This window comes from Cupressus sempervirens, chromosome 3, assembly GCF_028749045.1.
Source record: "Cupressus sempervirens isolate cs-2001-9-10 chromosome 3, ASM2874904v1, whole genome shotgun sequence".
Classification (NCBI taxonomy): Eukaryota; Viridiplantae; Streptophyta; class Pinopsida; order Cupressales; family Cupressaceae; genus Cupressus; species Cupressus sempervirens.
In genome coordinates, this window is record NC_143120.1 from 189,592,033 (window position 1) to 189,611,647 (window position 19,615).

General features: G+C 36.2%; 1 protein-coding gene across 2 annotated transcripts in view; it reads right to left on the minus strand.

Annotated features, from left to right (window-relative positions):
• Positions 1 to 19,615, minus strand: part of GPS1 (geranyl diphosphate synthase 1) — a 185,285-nt gene that overhangs the window by 79,938 nt on the left and 85,732 nt on the right. For both annotated transcript variants that reach the window (XM_089818979.1, XM_089818980.1), the window contains exons 9-10: positions 17,836 to 17,921; positions 4,137 to 4,269 (exon numbers count right to left, since the gene is read on the minus strand). In XM_089818979.1, the coding sequence (XP_089675105.1) occupies positions 4,137 to 4,269; positions 17,836 to 17,921 (219 nt within the window). The remainder of the gene's footprint in view (positions 1 to 4,136; positions 4,270 to 17,835; positions 17,922 to 19,615) is intronic.

Genomic DNA, 19,615 nt, shown 5'->3' on the forward strand with positions numbered 1-19,615 from the left:
CTTCTCAGCGGGCATCCTCTACTCCAGATTTAGAAGACTCTTGGAAGAAAAACATTCAATGCAACTATTGTCACAAGTTTGGGCACATAAAGGTTAGCTGCCCTATCTAGCAATCTAGTTCACAACCCACAATGAATAGTATAGAGCCCCTTGAGTAGACAAAATCTTCCTTTTATGCTTTTTGACAGCTTCGTGCTCTCGATAGATTAACCATTAAGGGAGGGTATTACAATAATAAATAGTTTCTATTATCTTTGTTTAGTATCTAATGGTTATCTATTATAATCTTCTATAAATATTAAAATGTTTCTAATATTTAGTTTTCAGTTTCTAGAATAGAATGTCTATTCTTTACGATTATTTCTTAAGGAAACATCGTTTAGTCTCTTGTATAAATTGATCTCTTGATCACTTGTTAATAACAAGCAAATATTTTCCAATTACTACATAATATTGAGAGGCAGCTGAGCAAACATTCAGTGGAGTTTCCGGTTGCAGCAAGAGATGGGCGTGGGATTTGCACAGTATTTCAGAGATAGGGAGGGGAGAAGGAGTGGATGCATTTCAAGAATAGTAATCCAAGGGAATTTCTAGGGGATGGGAGGGCATGACAATGTTAAAATCATAAAATGATACTGGATAATGTCTGCAAATGCCTACGTGCCCAGCAAACTTCAAAATGAAACTGGTTGTTTTAACTTTTCATACTAAACCAGACTATACCAAATGCACCTTCAAGAGTTTTAAAGTTTGTGATACTGTTGAACAATAAGGTCAGAAATTCAAACTATTGTTGCTAGTGTTAACTTTTATATCACTTACATCATCAACTATGAATTTGAACCATGATATATCCAGTGTAACACGGAGATTTGTCCCCACCCCATCCAACCCCCATGCACTTGGGCGAGGAATTGGCATTCCCAAGTCCCTACATCACCACCTTCACGTCACCATCTCAGCGTTGGAGGTTTCTGCATGCAAAAGTTGCAGCTGCAGCACTTGTGATAGAAAGGGGTTTACTGGCTACAGTAAAGGTGACTGCTACACGCACAGTACATATGCATATTTATGAATTTATGTACATTATTTTATATTTGTTTTGATATCATGCTACTCATTGTAATCATCTTTATAATAGTTTTGATATTCCTGTTGCATATTGGCTATGTTCAAGTATTTGGCATTTATAACTTAATAGTTCTTTTACTATTATACATCATTTCATTACTCACATTTCAAGTACTATATGTATAATATATTACAGCACCCCCCTCCCACCCCCTACTGCCATTCCCCCACTGTCCCCTCACCATCCCCAAATTGGAACCCTTTTTTCCCTGTCCCGGAAACCCATCCCTAACACTTGTGTCAAATTGGATACATCTATTGCCGCTATACTACATTCATTGCTGTCACTCCTGTCATGATTAATTTAATTGCTGTTATACTGCTGTCATGATATATTTATTGATGCCGCTAAAAATGTTGTCATGTTATACTACTGTTACACTGCTCCCAATATGTTTTTAACAAATTTTTTTACAGTTACATTTTTTTTTTCAAGACATTATTAAAAAATTACTTTTCTGCAAAAGACACCTGACCATCCCCAGAACAGTCAAGGGTTTGTCTGAGATGTCACCAACTGCCTTGGGGGTGGTCAGGCGTCCCCCACACAGATTTTCAGGATGTATTCCTTCTGGATTTTATCATATAGGGTGAGACAGCTAGGAACATCCCTAACATCCAGATAAGAACATCCATAACATCACCCTGTTCCTGAATCGCTTCAGGGCTGGGGAAGTGGATTTGAGGGTTGAGGAAACATCCCTGTCCAACCCAGTGAATTTGCTGAGTAAAATAAAGAATCACACACAACAAGCAAGATGGTCTGTTGTATGACAGAGGAAGGAAGCACAATACCACTGTTAAGATGGAGCTTTCCCATCTTGTATTTGCCCAAAGAATATCTCTCATCCCTCTTGTTGCAGAACTTGCCCATAAATGAACTCTAGCCATTATTATTCAGCCATGGGTCTCAACAAAAACTCACCATGAGAAAAAATAAACATAAATACAGAAAGAAAAAATTTTGAACCGGAATCTCCTCTCTTTGACAAGATTTTAGTATTTACTGAGGTCGCAGGTCTAGTGAAGTCACAGGCCTAGTCTTTAATTCTCCTAGAAGCTATCCTAAACTCTAGTCATTTGTTTGCAATTCTACATTATTCCATTTCCACTTACAGGGTTCTATATTTATTTGCTGAATCAGGTATATGTTAGGCTTTTATAGTTGTCGGTAGTCAAGAAGCTTCACAATTTTGAATCTTTTTAAATGTCAATGACAATCAATGACAATCAAGAGCTTGAATTTTTTTTCTTCCCACCATTTTCCTTCATTAAACTTTATTTCTATTTTCCAGAAAAGAATATAGCATTCCAAACACTTGTTGGAAACGTAAGAAAAATTATACAAAGAAAGGAACATTAAATTTGTAACTATTGTAATGAAGATATGAGAGAAGTCATAAATTGTCCATAATATCACCTTGCACCAACCTATTGCCAAGACGTAGAGCCGTGCACAAAGAAAATCTGGAGATTTGAGGATGGACAAAATCTCACCTTAAAGTACTTGACAAAGAAAGATAAGAATGAGAGCACCAGAAGCAATGGGAACCCCAAACTCATTGCTGCCTTGGGTATTTTTCTTCCATTTAGCCATGGATAGAAGGATAAGGCAATGTCAGTGTTTTTAACCTCTGTTGCAAGGTACTACGTGTAATAGGAAATTGCATCATAAGGAAAATTTGGCATGTGTCAAAAACTGTCCTACCACAACACCGTATTTAATGTCAGCTCAAGCTCTTATTGGGAATAGTTAGTTAATACAATAGACTACAGCAAAGAAGTGGCTTAAATCCTTAAGCCACCTTGACTTGAGAGGCTCAATATTGCAAGATGAGGACATATAAGCTAACAAAGGAGCAGATTTGGAAAAGATAAAGATTGCAGCAATTCCTCTAACAGGCTGATAAACAGCCGAAATGAGGCATTCATTAACGTTTTAGTATCTGTAGGAGGATAATATGTCTTTTTGACGTCAATTGATGTTTCTAATGAAATAATGCTGAAAACTTTTGTAGCTTCTTCAATGAGGTGGTGATGGAGGCAGAAGTTAAAATGTTAACCAAACAGAGATACACAATGCATTTGTATATGTAATAGCTAGTAATCTACAAGTAAGGTGCCCTACAATGTCTTGGAGCCCATGTGCTGCCCACTCACATGAATATCTCCTTGAAAACAAAAGGAAACTAAGCTAAGTGAAGAACATGGTGGAAGATGCAAGGAATGTCCCCAAAAACATCTGCAAATGCACATGGATTCCAAATCTCATGAGAGAACACACTAATGGCAACAAGCTTGTGCATACAAAGGCCCAGATTTAACCACTTATTTTGTTGCAATATAGAGTATAGATAGTATGGCCACATAACTTCCATGTTTAAAAATGTTTCATCTTGTGATACCAGATCATTTATATAGCAACAAGAAACACAAACATATATGGTAACTTTTGAAAATCATGGTAAACAAAAAATCAAAATCAATGAGCATCTAAAAATCAAGAGGACTTATAGCATCTAGAATAGAAATACATGCTCAAAGCATCCTCCTACATGTTCATCTAGTCATCACATAGATTATTCTTCTAAGCAAGGAGAATTTAAAAAGCAGAAAGTTTTTAAATATTTAAGTCATGAAGAAATAAAATGTGAATTAAAGCAGCGCACCCTGAAAAAGGGTTCATATTTGATCTTTTATAAAGAAGACACCAAACTCATTCAAACAAACACAATAGCCCAGAACATAATAATATAGAGTTCAAATAACTAATATACCAATAGCTCATAACTTAATCATACAGAGTTCAAGTAACTAGTATAGCAGTAGCCCAGACCTTATAAACATATTACAACTTAACACCGTCCCTCAATAGGAAGCTAGAACTCTAAGTGAAGTGAGGTTTCAATCATTAAGTAACAAAGGATTAGAAAAGTAGAACACCAAATCGATAACCTCAGAGAGATATATGCTATATCTCTAAAGCTAAGAGCAAGGAAATATACCAGATTCCGTCCATAATCATATGCAAGCATGGCAACTTCTCTTGGCTGACCCGCAAGAAGCGCAATGGCCTTGCAGCTATTTGCCATCAATGATGCTGTTTTACAAAATGTTTTTTGCATGTAGTACTCCATGCTGCATACAAGCATATATAAATCATTACAAAGAATAAAATTATTTCTTCATTCAAAATAAACATTTTAATATGAAATAGAAATACAAAATGAAAATTCCAGCATAAAGTCATCTAGACTAAAACAGTGAGTTATAAAGGTGCTCGGCTTGAACTCTGGCTGCTGCCCCTTCTTTGACACTGTCCCTGTAAGCAGCTGTTCAATGGCCTTCATCCTAGTCAGCAGGTTTTGTTGAATCTAGCGCAATAGACAAAAATTTGGCAAATTTGGCCTGGTCGGTGAGAAAGATTTGACGGTGGTGGTTCAATTTTTTTAGGCAATGAAAGGATGCTTGTTGAATTTTATATCTCCCTCAGTGGTCCAGATTTTAGCCTGGGACACAGAATCCGTTGGTTCTTTTGAGTTTGGACTTTTCAAAGTTATCATTTCCCAGTAAAGTTGAAAGAGACTAGAAAACTTTAAAAAAAACAAGGTGAAGGAGAGCTCCATCAAAGGGAAGATCAATGAAAGGAATCGACTTTATTCTAGGACATGAAATCAGTAAAGCGAGAAATTTGCATTTCAGAGACACTGTCAAAAACACAGTGGATTTCAATGGATTGATTGACTTAGCTGATCCTGTTTGGCTTGACTGAGAGAAAAAGCAGAGACAATGGAGTTATTGTCTTTTGCATTTGGATTGTGAGCTACATCTTTTAAGATGGAAAAAGAGCAGAGATTGCTTCTACCCAGTAGAGGAAAAGCAAGTCCTCTTTCTAAGATAATGATTTGTTGGGCACCATTAGCTTTCTATCTGCGTCAGGACTGACATGCTTGTGAATCTCCATAGAAGTGTTGTCGGATCTAGCCATCTTGCTGTAATATGTTTCTAGAGACAACCTACATTGTTGTATACATCAATATCTGCAGTAACAAACACGCATTCACTACATTGAAACGCAAGCTACTACTTATCATGCCCAATGTTGATGTGAATTAAGTAGTAAGAGATTGGTACAAAATTTACACAGCATTTCATGCAAGAGACAGTTGATTTGAAGCAACCTTGAGAAATTCTTGCGTTTGATGCATGTTGACTGATGCATACAGTACTTGTGTCAAATGAAGAGAAGTATTGATATCTATGTATTTATAAATAGTTGCCAAATCTGGCTGGATCCAGATATTTTCAGCAGCTCTGGAATTATCTATTTTCATCAAAATTTTACTATTTTTTTTGAAATATCTGGATTCCTGAATTTTTTTGACTTCCTGAACAAATCCATTTTCTCAAACCTGGTAACTATGTATTTTTAACTGAAATAAATAGGATCTAGGGAAGACAACAACAAAAGCATAACCCTGATGGCAGTGTGGAAATGGCATTGGGAATAGTGTAAATAAGAAAACCTTAATTTTCTAGTTATGCTTGTTCCCATGTTGCATTGTTTGTAAGATGGAAATGGTCATTGGGAGTAGTACGTGCAGCAAGGTACTGGCAATGAGACATATGCACGTGGAAGCTACGAGTGTCTGCCCTAAGTCAAAAATATTGTTTTTCCAGCTAATGAACCCGATCTTGTGAGTAGCTAAAATAATAATATTGTAGTGCGTTGCCACCTAATAAAGGGTCACATATAAGTTTATAAGTTAAAACATTGCTTCATTTTCATAAATTTGTCTAGCTATCTCCAGTTATCTTCATTTGTTGATACTTAATAGTGTGAATAATAATGGCAGAATTTTAAGGTAAGTGTAAATGTTATTGTAGCTATGGTCGGATTCCTCTAGGCCGACATAGATAGCATAAAAGTCTGATTGGCCTATCATGCTTAGACATTTATATGAGCCAATTTAATTTATGCATGACTTGTTAATAATTAACTATCAGTATAACTAATGTGGCTGGCTTAGAAGAGTGGCAACCCTTAGTGAAGGGGCACCACCAATAGGTATAAAGGAAGATTAAACCTTCCTCTCTTGGCAATCGTATACACACAATTAGCACATGGGTTCATCCTAAAACAGACCTGCATTATTTAGAAGAAAAGCACTCAGGGGAGACAATAGTTGTATATCGTCTATGGTTAGGAGGGCAACAATGATCGATATCATTGCCCATGGTTAAACGGGCACATCAAACAACATGGTATTAGAGTAGGATCAGTCTTGGATTGCAAGTTGGTGATGTCTCTGGGATCAGCAAGCTATGTTGGTCAATGTATGTGCTCAGGTGAGCCGAAGCATATTTGATCTCTGTGAAGTCAAGTCAATACAGTGGTTGAGAGATGCCTGGCTTAGCAGAGGGCATTGAAGATGTGGACAATGTTCAATCCATGCCATGTCTGTTGGCTTGTTTGAGCCAATGTGATGTCTACACTCCTGACCTGTGATCCCAATGTCAAACGCCTGTAAGGTGTTGATAGAATGCAGTGCTTGGCAGAGCCAATCTGCAGGAGTAGGCAAAATTGATTGATGCGGAAGCGGTGCAGCTCCAGATCTGTGCTAGTCGAGCAGGATTGAGCGGCAGAAGGAGCTCAGGCTTTGACTGAATGTCTGGCAAAGCGCAGGTTAGTAGCACAGATTGCCAATGTTTGTGGCAATGCTTCTGCTACAGTGCTCACTGTCTGCTCGGGCAAGCTAGAATATCTGAGAACCAATTTTGATACCAGTGACAGATCTCTTCTTGCCAATGGTTTCACTGTCTGCAATGCCAATCCTCCTCCAATGCAATGTCAAATCGGAACTTTAACGTCACTTGTTACGGTGACAAGGCAGGTTGAAGGGGAGTCTGATGTTGGATCAATGTCTTCTCAATGTTCACAATAGTCCCAGCATTCGATGCCTAATGTCTCGAGTTGTGCAGAGCAGTGGAGCAACTCAGCTCAGAAGGCATTTAGAGATCGCAGTCGAGGTCTAATATTGATATATGTCATTATATTTAGTGGCAAACATTATAAAATAAGGTGGATGGCTTATGCAAATAAAGATTAATGGTGCGATATATTGACATATTGGCTTGAGTCTCAGAGGCAGCTCCTGGAGAAGCTCTGTATCAGATTAGAAAAGACGAATCAATGCCCTTGCTGGTGCGCAGTGCCACAAGAATATAATAAAGCTTTTGACATTTGTTGTCCATGAATACCAGAACGTGGACTGTTGTTGAAGTTAAATACAGTTGTTGTGTACAGGCTGCAGGGAAAGAAAACATTCTAACAGAGATTGGAAAATTATTTCAGATGAATGTTGTTGTATCATAGTTACCCTATAGATACAGTTTGTGGAAATTTGATTCATCGGGAGTATTACCAGGTGCACAATGGTCATCAATTCCGAAGCGACTTCTGCTTTGCATAGAACTTCAGACTGAGACAAGGAAAGGGTAGGATTAATTTATATTACTGTATGTAGGTAGACAAAATACCCTCTAAAGATCATTCTAATTGTATTTTGCATGTTTACATTTCCTCCTATAGCCTGTTCAATACCAACAGAGTGGTGCTATGAAATGAATGAATAAGCAAAGGAAACTGCTCTTGCAAACAACGTTGTGATCATTGAACAAATAATTTTGTGCCTGTGATGAGGAGACCTATTACAGCAGATTCAGCTCTAGTCCATCCCGCAGTAGAGTTTCTCGTCTAAACTGAAGAGTTGTAGAAGGAATCGAGAGAAGATGCTCAGTTCTGGACACAATTTGGAACACAATGAACTAGACCTTGGTACAGTACTTTGACTAATCTGCAGGATGAATCGAATAAAGTGATCTGGAATAAGATCGAGAAGGAGAGTCCTAAACTCTTAGCAGAAGCAACAGAGCACGTTGATTCGCCCATCATTTAAGTCATTGGAGACAATTCAGAACTGATTGTATTGGGACCATGTGAGAAGGGTATGCTTCTGCATCAGAGGAAGCAACTAGAGGATCTGCTTCAGCTGACATCTGCAGACTTTGGTCATATTGTTTCAAAGGGAGTGTTCCATGTCAAGATGATTTTTCTAGTGATTAGGTATACCTCCATTTGGACCATGTCTTCTCCAGTTCTGTCAGGAGATGGAAGTTGCATCAGTGAGATATCATGATCGATTTCAGCAGTCTGAGGACTATGATTCATGGGATGGAATCCCATGTAAGTAGGTTTGGAAGGCCTTTATACTGACATCTAATTCATGATATTCCTGGACAGATAGATAATTGGTGAGCTTGGTTTCTGCAAGAATGATGCTGATCCGAATTCTTACTTCAAGGTTTGGAAGGTTGGCAGAGGCCTAATGAGATCATCCTGAGTCAAGGAAAATACCCCATTAACGTCTTAAAGAGATTTTAGCATGTTCGATTGCAAGTCTATGTCTACACCGATGGAAACTAACTTGAATAAGTGAATCAGCAGCTAGTTCAGATCTGTACATCCTACTATGTACAGACAGTTCTTTGGATCCTTAATGTATCTAGTTACACTAGACCATACATCTGTTATACAGTGAGTGCACTTAGTCAGTTCATGTGTGAACCAAGGCATATACATCTAGCTACAACCAAGCATATCTTGAGATACTCACATGGTCCGGTTGGATCTGTCCTGAAATATTCTTCCAGTATAGACCTGAATCTGCAAGGTTGTTCTTATTTTAATGTTGCAGGGAGTGTTGCTGATCAGAAAAGCACCTCTAGTTGTTGCTACAATTTGGGATATTTATGATTTCTTGGTGTAGAAGGAAGCAGACTTATGTGGCACTGAACACTACAAAGGCAGAATATATTGCAGCATGTGTGGCAACCTGTGAAGCAGTGTGGCTTTGAAAGCTCCTTGCAGGATTGTTTGGCCAATAATTGGAGCCTACAGTTATTCATTGTGATAATAAAAGTTGCATAAAGCTTTTTGTCAATCATGTCTTTCATGACAGAAAAGAGCATGAAGAACTTGGTTTGGATGGAAAGATCTATGGGTTGGACAGTGTGGATGGACACTTTTGAAGATGTGCTACACTAGCTCCTTTTTTCTGCTCCTTCTCTCTCTCTTCCTTTCAGAATATAATTAATTCCTCTTTTTTGTTATGAGGCTTGTCCTCTATTGCTATGATAAGCTCGTAGATTTTTATTGTATATATCACAATATTATAATACCTGGTGCAAAAGAATGCTATTCAGTTGAGGTACAATAGAACTGACGATCAGATGGTTGATATTCTCACCAAGACCCTTGTCAAAGTGAAGTTGTGCATTTTCGAGAGAAGTTTGAAATTGTGGAGAATGAAGGCCTTGTTGAGAGAGTCTCAACATTAGTGATTTCTTGAGATGTACTACAATACGCTCTTCTCTATGAGGTAGAAGTTTGAGGCAGTGGCCCTTGTTAAGGCATTCATCTTTGTGAGAGAGAAGTTTGAGGTGCAAGCACTTGTAAATGTATTCTTCTTTGTGACTGAGAAATTTGAGGTGAAAAGCATTGTTCCGCCCTTTGGGAGCAGCCATGGCGGACGACCCCTCTACGAGTAGCCATGGTGGATATCATGTGAGGGACTCCATAACTTTGCACTTGTGTGTATTCACCTTGTGAGAGTAGCCATGGTGAACATCATGATGAGTTGACGACATCACATTGGGTGATTGTGCGATGAGCACTCATGTTCATTTGCATTTCCAATCATGGGAGTGGCCATGATGGACCCATCCTTAAGGAGTGGCCATGGTTGATACACTTCATAACTCAGGTATCAAGAACAATTCCTCCCTAGCTAAGAGGATTCCTCCATAGATATCAAGAAGGATTCCTCCCTAGCTACCTAAAACCTTCCTTCCAAATCACATTGTAAACAAATAGATTCAAGAACAAAAGCAAGCAAAGGAAGTTGCTAGGAGGGAAAATTCTTCACATCCATAGGAAAGTGGTAGATCTTTAAAGAAAGAATAAACATCATCTATATCTTCAACAACCAATCCCAATGAACCACCTGCAAACGGCCATCCATTCTTGCGTCCTCCTCAACAACAAATTGTAAGTAAGAGAGCAATGGGACCCTTGGAATCATCATTCCAAAATGAAGCTAGAGACATTGTTGATCAAGCCATAGCCAGATGCGTCTATGCAAATGGATTGTCATTTAATGTTGTTCACTCACCATATTGGTAATATATGGTGAGGGCAATTAATGAGTCTCCAAATGGGTTCAAGAGCCCTTGTTATGAGAAGATATGCACCACTTTATTGGATGATGAGGTAGCCTGTATAGAGAATGCCATGTTGCCCATCAAGGCTTCATGGGTCGAAATAGGTATGACAATAGTATTGCATGGATAGAAAGATGCAAGGAACCGTCTATTGGTGAATGTTATTGCAATGTCTACAAGAGGTGCAATGTTTCTGAAAGTTGTGGATTGTAAACGAGACGTAAAAGATGGTCCTTTCATTGCAAACATTCTCATCCAAGCTATCAAGTAAGCCAAGCCTCAAAACGTTGTTCAAGTAGTAACTGACAATGTGAAGAATTGTAGGGTTGTCGGCGTATTCGTTGAGAGGTATGAACAAATTTTTGGACACCTTGTGTTGTGCACTCACTCAACCTAATGCTGCAAAAATTTGGCACTAAGATTGAGTGGATAAAAAAAATGTATGAAGAGGCACAAGGTATCCAAATGTTTGTCACGAACCATCATTTGACACAAACCATAATCAGACAATTCTCAAAATTGGAGCTCTTGAAGGTAAGTTCAATTGTTTAAAGTTTAAACATGTTTTAGAAATCTAGTCACTTTAGTTAAGTAAACTTTCTATGTTTTCAAATTTTTAATCTATTAGGGCCCGTTTGGCAATGGGAATACAAGTGGAATAGCCATATGCATATTCTTAAAATTTTGAATTCTCTGTCTGGATGAACCAAATCAGAATTGGAATAGGAATAAAATTGGAATACATATTCCAATTTTGGCCCAAAAATGAGCATTTGCTATTCCACCTAAATAGGTGGAATAGGAATATGTATTCCTATTCCAATTTTTTTTATTTTAGAAAACATAAATTTTTGGGTCCATGAATTCCGCATCAAATTCTGGGTGAACCAAACAAAAATAGTAATATGTAACCCCATTTCCTATTCAAGAATAAGTATTCCTATTTCCATTTTTATATTCCCACAACCAAACAGGCCCTTATTGTTTTTATTTTAAAATAGGTTGTTGATGTCAAGTTTTAGCCCAGAAATCAAAGGTGATAAACAACAATAAGAAGTACCAAAAATGAACCAATAAACACCAGAAATATCTTGGGAAAACCCTTCGAGAATGAAGGGAAAAATCCAACCACACAACAGAAATATATCTTTATTGATAATGAAATATTTGAGTGTACAATATCCCTTGCTTGATGCAAATATATAACAATAGGAGAGACCCTTTACATTATAACCGAAGGACCCTTGAGATTCCCATAACTCCTATAATTAATTAAAACTCTTCGGATATTCATGTCTCAATGCATGTGAATGAAACATGTTATTTACTTCTAATATTACAAATTAAAGTGACCTTTTCAGTTGAAGATGAGAATAACGGTAATAACGTCCATATTTTTGGGGATAAAGATCTCTATCATTGCTACCATCTTCAACACTCCCTCTTAGCCAGAGAGAGAGATCTTTAGCTAAACAATCGTACAAGACTACAACCAAAATTTCAATGATAAAATCTCATACCATATATCCTATAAGATTCATGGAAAACCTGAGATAATTACCCGTATTCATGGAATCACTCGACATGAAAACTTGTAACAAATACTCGTATTCATAGAATCACTCAACATGAAACCCTGTAACAATCAATCATATTCATGAAATCACGCAACATGAAACCCTGTAAAAATTACTTCAACATGAAAACCTATAACAATCAATCATGAAAACCTGTAACAATTACACATTAATAATCATGGAATCACTCAACATGAAAACCTGTAACAATCACTCATTGTTAATAATCATGGAATCACTCAACATGAAAGATTTGTAAGACTCACAGCTAAGCCGTTAATCACGGACTCTCAAAACATGAACTTCATGAAATCTCTCAACATGACATCCAACTCCCATCACAGAATCTCTCAACATGATGACATCATGGACTCTCAACATGATGTTCACTATCGCATAGTGAAAGAGTTATCATAGCTGATCTTACAATCTCATTTATTCACACAGGAATAGAAATAAGCATAACAAAATAAGACTTAGTTCCATTTAAGTCAAATTATACAAATACAACAAGCATCACAAGCATGTATGGCAGTGAAGGGGATTCCATTAGAACTCCCTCTTAATTATGAAGTCTCCCTTTGAATCTAACATCTCCTAAAGCAACCTATTGCCTTTCTCATTGCAGCTGCAACAATAAAAGATTAATCAATCAAAGGTACCAAATAATATCATACTTTATTTCTAGCAATAACCAATATTCAAGAATATGAAAACTTATCTCATGTTTGCCTTTTTAAATTAAAATTTTCCTTTCTGTAAGAGGAGTGTAACCAAGAATCTCTGGGTTCCATTTCAAATACAAGAGCCAAGCTTTTCACCGCTGGATTGCACGCCAGCTTCATATATGAGTCATGTATCTCTTATATTGAATCTGTTCAAGAGCCGTTGAACAAAATTCCAAATACCATGATGCCTTTCAAGACATCCCTGAAGATCCCTGAAGTTGATTGCAATAGAATAAAACAAAAAAAACTTTCTTCAACCACATCTTCACATTCATTGACTGAGAATTTCCAATAGCCTTTATAAAAAATCATCACAAATAAAAACAATTAGAGAGGAAAGATGAAGCTTCAAGGCTGAACAGTCGCTTTTCCATGTACTGTAAGACGAGTTTGAGATAATCAGAGATTCCAACTGGAACCATTCAAGTGCCATGTCAGGAAAAATGGCAATGTCATGATAATCATTAACGTCAAAAAATAAAAACTCATGTCATGAACCATAGAAATGGCAAGATAGAACAGCAATTACTAAAAATATGAACAAATGATCCTGGCAGTAGGAGAAACGCTTCTCAAGAAAAGAAAAACTTAGCAAAAGCATACCTCCCACAGCTAGAACATAACACACTCAATGCTAAAGAGATCATGATTTGATATGCGACATCCACAATAGAACTCTTGAAGCCAATGAATGAATCGACATTACCAACAAGTTAAATTACTATTAATGACAGAGATCACGATTGTCCAAGATATGATACCCGATAAAAATGAGATCTAACATGCTCAGAATGATTAACACAATTCTACTTGAAGGTACTTGATGGAACCATAACTGACCGCTACAATAAAGTATGATCTTAAAACATAAAGGGAGCTTCAAATATTATGGACAAATGTTAGCCAGACAAAGCTTAATCATCTCAAACCAAAGAAAAATGAAGGTAGACCAACTCGAAATAAAAAAACGGCAATAATGAAAGATGAACGTAAAGACAATTGTTTGTAGAAACCGTTATCAAAGGAATCAATTAAAGGCGTAGTCAAATAACCCATGCGGATTAAAAAAATAGCAATCAACACAAAGCATCCACGAATATCATTCTATACTCAAAAAGCAGACAAGGTCATGACAGTTCACCGAATTTTTTACTTGTCATTACAAAGTAGCTCTTCACATAAAAGCACTGATGCTAACCAAATTGGTTATGACGAAGAATGCCAGACAAACGCAAATACAAGGACTTGCCAGAGGAGCATAAGAACAATGCATAAGATAAAATCACACATGCATACACAATACTACACAATAAAAGAGAAGAAAACAATGCATTCCAAATTTGCGCACATCATGGGAGATTGATGCCCTTACCACACAAACTCCAAACTTCTGGCGATGATAAAGAAATTTTTAGAGGGAAAAAGATCAAGAGATTTACACAGATTCATAGCCTACGATCAAATTACAGACAACAAAAAATAAAAGAAGTCGAAAAATACAGTTCAAAGCTGAGAACTTTATGCAAAACAAATTCAAATGATATATCAAAATATCAAGAGATATGAGAACATGATATGCGAAGCACGCATATGAGAAAACACAATGATTTGAACATAACAAATCAATCTGATATCGCCCAGAAACCCAAGAAGATTCAAGGGTCATAAACAACTAGAGCCAACCAAAAACATAAACAAGAGGAGCTCCTATAAATGCTATTATTTAACCTGGCTTTGATACCATGTTAAGTTTTAGTCTAGAAATCAAAGGTGATAAACAACAATAAGAAGTAGCAAAAATGAACCAATAAACAACAGAAATATCCTGGGAAAAACCTTCGAGAATGAAGGGAAAAACCCAGCCACACAACAGAAATATATCTTTATATATAAAGAAATATTCGAGTATACAATATCCTTTGCTTGATGCAAATATATATCAGTACTAGAGACTCTTCACATTATAACCAAAGGTCTCTTGAGATTCCCATAATTCCTATAATTAATTATAACTCTTCAAATATTCATGCCTCAATACATGTGAATGACACATGTTATTTACATTTAATATTACAAATTAAACTTTAAGTGACCTTTCAAGTGAAGATGACAATAACGGTAATAACATCCATATTTTTATGGATAAAGATCTCTATCGCAGCTACCATCTTCAACAATTGAGAATTGCTTTGCTTCCAAAACTATTGTTTTGAGATCCCTTCTCAAGGTTAAAAAGGCATTGTCTAGAATGTAAACTAGTGCTAATTGGAGCATATGGAAGCAATCTAATAGTGTCAAGGATGCTGCCATAAAGGCATTGATACTAAATGACTCTTGGTGGGATAGTGTTGAGTACCTTCTAAAGATCACCAAGCCTATATTGAGCATGACCCGATACACTCACATGGATAGGCCTTGCTTGGATGAGGTATATGATGGCATTGACTCCATGATTGAGGACATAAGAAATATCATCTATGAGAAAGAGCAAGATCGTTTCTTCAAGGAGCTACATATAATCATGGTAGAGAGATGGAACAAGATGACTACCCCCTTGCATCTACTTGCCTTTGCATTGAGCCCCAAGTTCTATAGCCAATTGATCCACAAGGGGAGTATCAATAGAGTTGCTCCATACGGAGATCCAGAAGTTGCTCAATGGTACAAAAAGCCCTTTGAAGACTTTTTCCCGAGCACCCACGACCTACAATGAGGCCTGAATTAATGAGTTTCACAATCAGCAATGATTGTGGTCTTGACGCTCTTGAAGACAAGAAGAATTTTGATGTTCGTGAATGGTGGTACTTCCATGGACAAATGTACCAACACTTGCAGCCCATTCTCATCAAAATTTTATCACAAGTTCTTTAACCTTAAGATTCTAATTTCTAATTTCTTGTTAGTAAATATTCAAAACTCTTCACTCTATAATTGTCAATTTGTAAATCTTGATAGATTGCTAGTTCATCATAAACTAAGAACAATTGGAGCACATACTCCTTCATCCGCTCAATAAAACACAACCGACTAAACTCCAAGAAGGCAGATAACTTTGTGTTTGTGCATTCAAACTTGATGCTCACAACTCACAAAGAGAATACCTACAAAAAGGGGGAGGCAAAACATTGGAATGTCAAACTTGAGGTTGTAGAGTTGGAAGCCCACTTTGATGCACTTGCAATTGAAGATGGTGATCCTTAGATACATAGTGATGATGAAGTTGATCCTAAGGCTACGACTAAGACTGTTGATACTAGTAGGACTAATTGTGCTTCTAATCAACAATTGCCTATTGATGATGAATTCTTTAATGATTTTTTATGATAAATTGATATTTGATCACACATGGTTGATTATTGATTAGTGATTACTAATGTTGACATTAATGTTTTAAAATTTTTGAATGAAACATTGATATAGTGGTGTATTTTGACATTTTGTCATGCCATTTGAACTAAATCATTAATATATGTGGTGTATTTTACTAAATTGCTTTAATATTAGCATAGTGGTGTATGAACTTATTTGCTACAGCATATTTTTACATATATATAATAAAAATTAATTAAAAAATTAAAAAATTAAATAAAAAAACTTGTATATGTGAACCCAAAACGAACCCGAACCCAGCCCAAAAAAATTCTGAGCAAATTTTGAACCCAAATGTTGAACCCCAATCTGAACTAGAATCTGAACCGGCAATTTAGATGCAAAGGAATGTTAGTACCATTAACTCATTGATATCCAAACCTAGCAGCACAATTTTCAGACATCGAAAAAAGCACGAGGTTGTGAGGTAGGAAGGAAAGTGAGGTATCATCAACGCAAATTTGACATTTAGCGCCACAAAGAAACAAATGGCCTTCAAACTACCTATAACAAAGGAATGACTAAGCCATGTCTTCATTTCTCAACATCCCTTCTTTTTGGAGGTGATCAATGCTCTTATGGGTGTGGAGTATGTGCTTTCAAATTTATGTTGGTGCACAAATACAGACACCATTACTTTTCTCTGTGTATGGGGTCTACATTTTCTCCTAAGGAAAAGGTGAAACATAATGTGGAGCAGTGTATTAACCCTGAATGTTGGTTGGGTTGGACAAAATTCTGCGATATGGGGTCTCAAGTCGTGGTTTCGTTATAGCGAATGGGGATTGAGTTAGTTTTCCCAAGGTTCATATACTCTGCAAGTTTTCTTGTGGCATAGAGGGTTGGGGAATAGCACAAAGAAGAAAATGGATGCTCGCAGAGCTTGGGCCTTGGTGGTCGACTTTATGCATGATTGGGATTTGGAGCTGGTCTGGGGATTTCCCAAGTAACAAATGAACTAGAAGGTTTTTTGCCTAAAGTTGGTTGATGCTTGGGTAGACATGAAATCCAAAGGAGGACTCAAAGGAGACACAATCACAATTTGGGCAAGGGACACTGGTGTGGGAGTTGGCATGGTGAAGGCAATGGCAGATGTGCACAAAATAGTCGCAGTCGTGCAAACAGTCCGAGACCTATGCATAGAAGGCACTCACGAAAGAGGAATCGAACCAAAGGTCACCTTGCAGAAGCGGGAAGGTTATTAATGCCTGTGGTGAAAGGGGTCACACCTCGGCCGACAGAAACCCTTACTAGGTTTTTTTTTTTGTTGTTTGTCATCAATTTGGTGAGTTGTTTTTTGAAATTTCATATGCAGACTATGCTCGTTCATAGGCATTCTTGTCCAAATGTGATCTTTGTGTATTGGAGCAAGCTTGGTAGAATTTGTAGGACATTGTTTGAATGTGGCCTTGGTTGCTTAGTCGATGTATGTATGAAAATGGGTGGGTATTGTGTTTTGGGCTTTTCACAGCTAGAACTGGAATCAGAGTACTGTAACTATCTTTTAATTATTAATATAATATAATAAATACTTTTACTGATATAAAAAAAGAATTGTTATATGCAGTTTAAATGCACACATACCAAATGACACATTTTCTTAATGTGGACGTCCAACCTTTTTTCCAAATAAACTTTGGAAAGACAGTATGCATTATTTATTTCCTAACATATTGTATTAAGAAACATGGATCAAAGGCACATGCACAAAAAAACCTTTAGTGCAATAATAAGTCAATACAACATACCTACAGCATTGTTCTGATGATGTTGTCATCTGCATTATCTCACCAGTCACAAGATGTTCCAAAACCTTTGACAACAGTTCAACAACCTACATGAAGTTATAAGTTAGATATAAAACTTCACATCAACTATTGTGCAAACTTAACTATATATCTAAGCCACAAGGTTCGAATTTGAATTCAAGTTTGACAACAATAATATTTGAATGCAATTTGCAAATGAAGAAAATTTGGGAAAAAAATCAACATTATATTCACCTTATACAAACTTTATTTACTTTTCAATGTGAGAATTTAACTTATGCTACAAAATACTAAAAATAAAAACTATGAAACAAAGCAATATTAAATTTAAATTAAAAAATAATATTAAGTTTAATATTTTAATATAAATATTTAAATGTACTAATTTTAAAACAAACCATATTAAATATATATTTGTTGAATTAATTTAAATATTTAGACTTGTTAAGATTTATTGATTAATAGTTTAAAACCTAAATTGAATACTTCAAAATATGAAAATTTAATTTATTTAATGATTATTAAAACAATAAAAACCACAAAAATAAAATGAAACAATATTAAATTTAACTATCTAAAAAAATTTAATAGAAATTTAAATAAATAATATTTAACATGTGTAAAGTTAAAAACATATAATATTTATATAAGTATGTGATCAGATTTTATTTGAAAAGATCATAACAAAAACAAATTGATGTAAATAGAAAAGAAAAATATAACATTTGTAATTTTACATACATATTAAAAAAATTAAAATACTTCATAAAATTTAATGGATGACACAAACATAAAAAGAAATATATAATTCTAAAGACACTAAAACTAAAAGCACTCATGACTCAGCTACAGAAAGGTCCCAACTAGCAAGTTACTGGAAGAAAACACTGAGAGTGCGATTGCAACAGAAATGAAAGGAATTGCACGGAAAATGCTTCTTGACAATTCTTTGTCCACAATGGTAGCTGATAATCAGCACAACTATTATTTTGAAAGACTAAAGTATACCTATTTGCTATGTTTTCAACCAGTATGCTCTCAAACAAGATAAGTAAAAAAATTATCTGACATTTTCCATACGAATCCCATGGCAAACTTTTAAGGAATTTTATATAGAAGTTTAATGTTAGCTAAAATTCTAAGGTACTGGGTTCGGACCCTGCCGACCAGGTCTAAATTTTCATTGGGTCCGTGGCGGATCTGAGCAAGGTCCACACCACGGACTGTGGGTCCTTGTGAGTCCCCAGACCCATGGATCCACAGTCCATGGTGCAGACCCTACGCGGACCCACCACAGACCTACAGGGACCATGCGGACCCTCAAGGACCCACAGCCCATGAGGAGCAAAAAGTATGTTGTTAAAAACACAAAAAACTATATTTTTTGACCCATTTGACCCTTGAAGAGCCTTGATAGAATGATAAACTATTAAAAAGTTGTCACTATTATGATATTATCATTATGTTTCAAACTTTATTATTTGATGAACCAGTCTATGTTTTGAAATTTTATTTTGCAATTCAGTAATTCAATGTATGCTTTTCTTTAGAATTGTGAACATAGATTAATGAGTGAGTATTTAATGTTTATATTTGACATTTGGCATTAATCAATGATCAAGCAACATATATTCATACTATGAAATAATTTAGTTTTGCAATTATGTATATTTCTCTTATTTTATAAAAAAAAAATTGCCCAAACCCACGAACTTGTACCTAAATCTGAACCCGTCCATGAACCCGAACTGGTAACCTA